The 2,500-nt window shown below is 41.5% G+C and overlaps 1 protein-coding gene across 5 annotated transcripts in view; it reads right to left on the bottom strand.

The window, feature by feature from the left end:
- Nucleotides 1–2,500, bottom strand: part of LOC147014698 (SPARC-related modular calcium-binding protein 1-like) — a 156,268-nt gene that overhangs the window by 41,746 nt on the left and 112,022 nt on the right. For all 5 annotated transcript variants that reach the window (XM_085852839.1, XM_085852835.1, XM_085852836.1 and 2 more), the window contains exon 11: nt 1,943–2,190. In XM_085852839.1, coding sequence (XP_085708965.1) covers nt 1,943–2,190 — 248 coding nt within the window. The remainder of the gene's footprint in view (nt 1–1,942; nt 2,191–2,500) is intronic.

The following is a 2,500-nucleotide window of genomic DNA, read 5'->3' as shown; positions in this document are numbered from 1 at the left end:
GTTCCTGAAACAATTCTGTTGACGTAGTCTCACCCCCACCTCCCCAGCCCACCCCCAACCCCAGTCCCTGCCATGCCAGGATGGTTTGCTTTTTAGCCAATGTACTGGCACAAAAGCCTGCTCTTTTTTTACACACAGTAGGATTCATACATATCCACAAGTGAGCATGAACAGACAATACAGCGAGCTTAACTTCCCCTCAAAAGACAATGATCCACCATGCAGTTCCTCTGATTAGAATACTACTCGAAGATCAGGTGGTGGCTTTTGCCTCCTGCTGGTGCTGTGCCTGATGGCAGTTTTTGTTGAATTCTCCCAGTCTGGAGGTCAAACCAAGTGACCAGAACCCAAAATCTCAAAGGTGAGCATACTATCAACAGCTATTCTGTTGCCCGCTAATCATATTTTGACAAAGGTTTCAATAACTTGCCAACCTACATGACTACCGACCCTTTAAACATGTTGCCAATGACAGCAAGGCACAGAAAAGCAAGAATGGCATGACACCAAGCTTTTGTTGGTCAGTTCAGCAGACATGCAGCAAAGCAATGTTTTATAATAAGTGCCTTTTCAATGTTTCAACTCAGGTAAACAGTCAACAAATGTATGCACCAGGGAAGACCTTTTGCCAAAACTGGTATATGAAGACTGACACCGTCTCACCATTCTTCCATAAGGCTCAAGTACTTTCTTAGTGCTCTTCAGCTCCTCGTGGCTTATAAAGTATCTGTGCAAAGCCTAATGATATAGTAGAGTTCTTTTCTGTGATTGAGCTAGATGCCCTAAATCCCACTTGACACCTATTGAAACAGTAGAATCCAAAGCCCCCAAGGATCATTGGTATCTTCGAGCAGAACACCAAGGCACAGGCTCGTTACTCTCCCACCATTGACAAGTTGGAGGCCAATCCGTTTTTACTCAGTTTCACACCAGGAGAATCCTGAACCATTTTTCCTTCTGCCACTTTTCAACCAACATACTTCTACAGTTTAGCTTTGTGAATCCAGAGCATCAAGTCACCTCGTTCATTCCATTCCTCTAATCTTCCTTCTGTAGAACTGTTTTGTAGTTCCTGTCCAGTCCTGCTCCTTCCTTCAGTCCTTTAAAGTGTAAGCTCACCATTACCTGAAGCCAAACCCTATGTCGATTTCATATTTTTCTCAACTTTGACCAAATCTGTCTGTAAGTGAATCCCAAATCCAATTATTATCTTCCCGATGTCAATATATGTGGCCCTAACTCTGGTTCATAATAGTTTGGTACAAATCTGACCAAAAATGGCAGAAAGAGTCACTGTTCCAAATTTCAGTGTTGTAATGATATATTCATTTCAAAACCTCCAAATTAACCCATTCTGAGATTCTGGATAACATTGGGGACATCAAACAATAAGCAACGTACATTCATGAGCTCATCAGTTGATTGTATGATCATAATTTGTTGATTTCATTGCTCAGTTGCTGAAAAGTTATCAAGCTATCACAACGAACATTGTTGCTTTGACCTCAGTGAAGCCAGGTTTCATTTCTAGTCTCCATTTATCGAGGAAATGTTTTCTTCAAAATGAACACTTGTCGTCATGATGTGACACAACTTCCATCTTTTTTCAGGCAGCAGCTTGTGATGATTCGGTCGAGAATGTCATTTAAAGTCATTCTACACCTCACACAAGAACGAATCGCACAACATTGCCCAACCTTCAGCAATCCGTCAATAGCGTTGAAAATTTAAACATGTCTGTGTAGGTTCATCTCTGTGAAGGCAGGTCGACAAGAATATTTTGTAATGAGTACTCAAGTCTGCAATGTCAAGGTTATCTGACATCATTTTCTGCAACAATCTTGCCACTGAGCAATTTTTTTGTGAAATCATACAGCCCTGATCCGAGTGTTCCTGAACACCTCTACATGTTTATATTTTTGTATTTTTTGAAAAGACATACCTCCACTCCTTCTTGCACCGAGACAGCCTGTAAGCTCGTGCAGCACGAGCACACGGTCTCCATCAGCATCGCAGAACTCGAGAAGTCTGCGAGCACATCGCCGCGGACGACCTTTTCTCCTTGCGAGTCGCCTTAGCCGCCGAGCCTCACGGTGGCTCACATAACCATCGCCATCTCGGTCAAGTCGGGAGAAGTACCAATGTAAGACTCGTTCTTCCAAAGAGTGTCTTGGATTTGGTTCGGCAAACCTGCAGAGAGGAGGTGGAGGATTGAAAATAGACAGTCTCTCGAAATATTATTTGCATAAATCATTCAACCAACATATATGTACTTGCATATGTATGTATGTATGTATGTATGTATGCGTATTTGTATATGTATATATGTATATACCGTATATATACATATACATATATTTATAGGGTGTTTCAAAAAGATTGATACAACTTTGACTTCCTGCCATTTCTTTGTTTTTTGACTTATACCATTTCCTTTTCAGGGTTTGGTGGTGTTATCATGGTGTTTGTTTCCTGGGATTCTAGCTACATAGCTCAACTA

Source organism: Eptatretus burgeri, chromosome 13 (assembly GCF_056783735.1).
Source record: "Eptatretus burgeri isolate ZD-2024b chromosome 13, Ebu_testis_v1, whole genome shotgun sequence".
NCBI lineage: Eukaryota > Metazoa > Chordata > Myxini > Myxiniformes > Myxinidae > Eptatretus > Eptatretus burgeri.
This window is presented reverse-complemented; position numbering and strand designations above follow the sequence as displayed.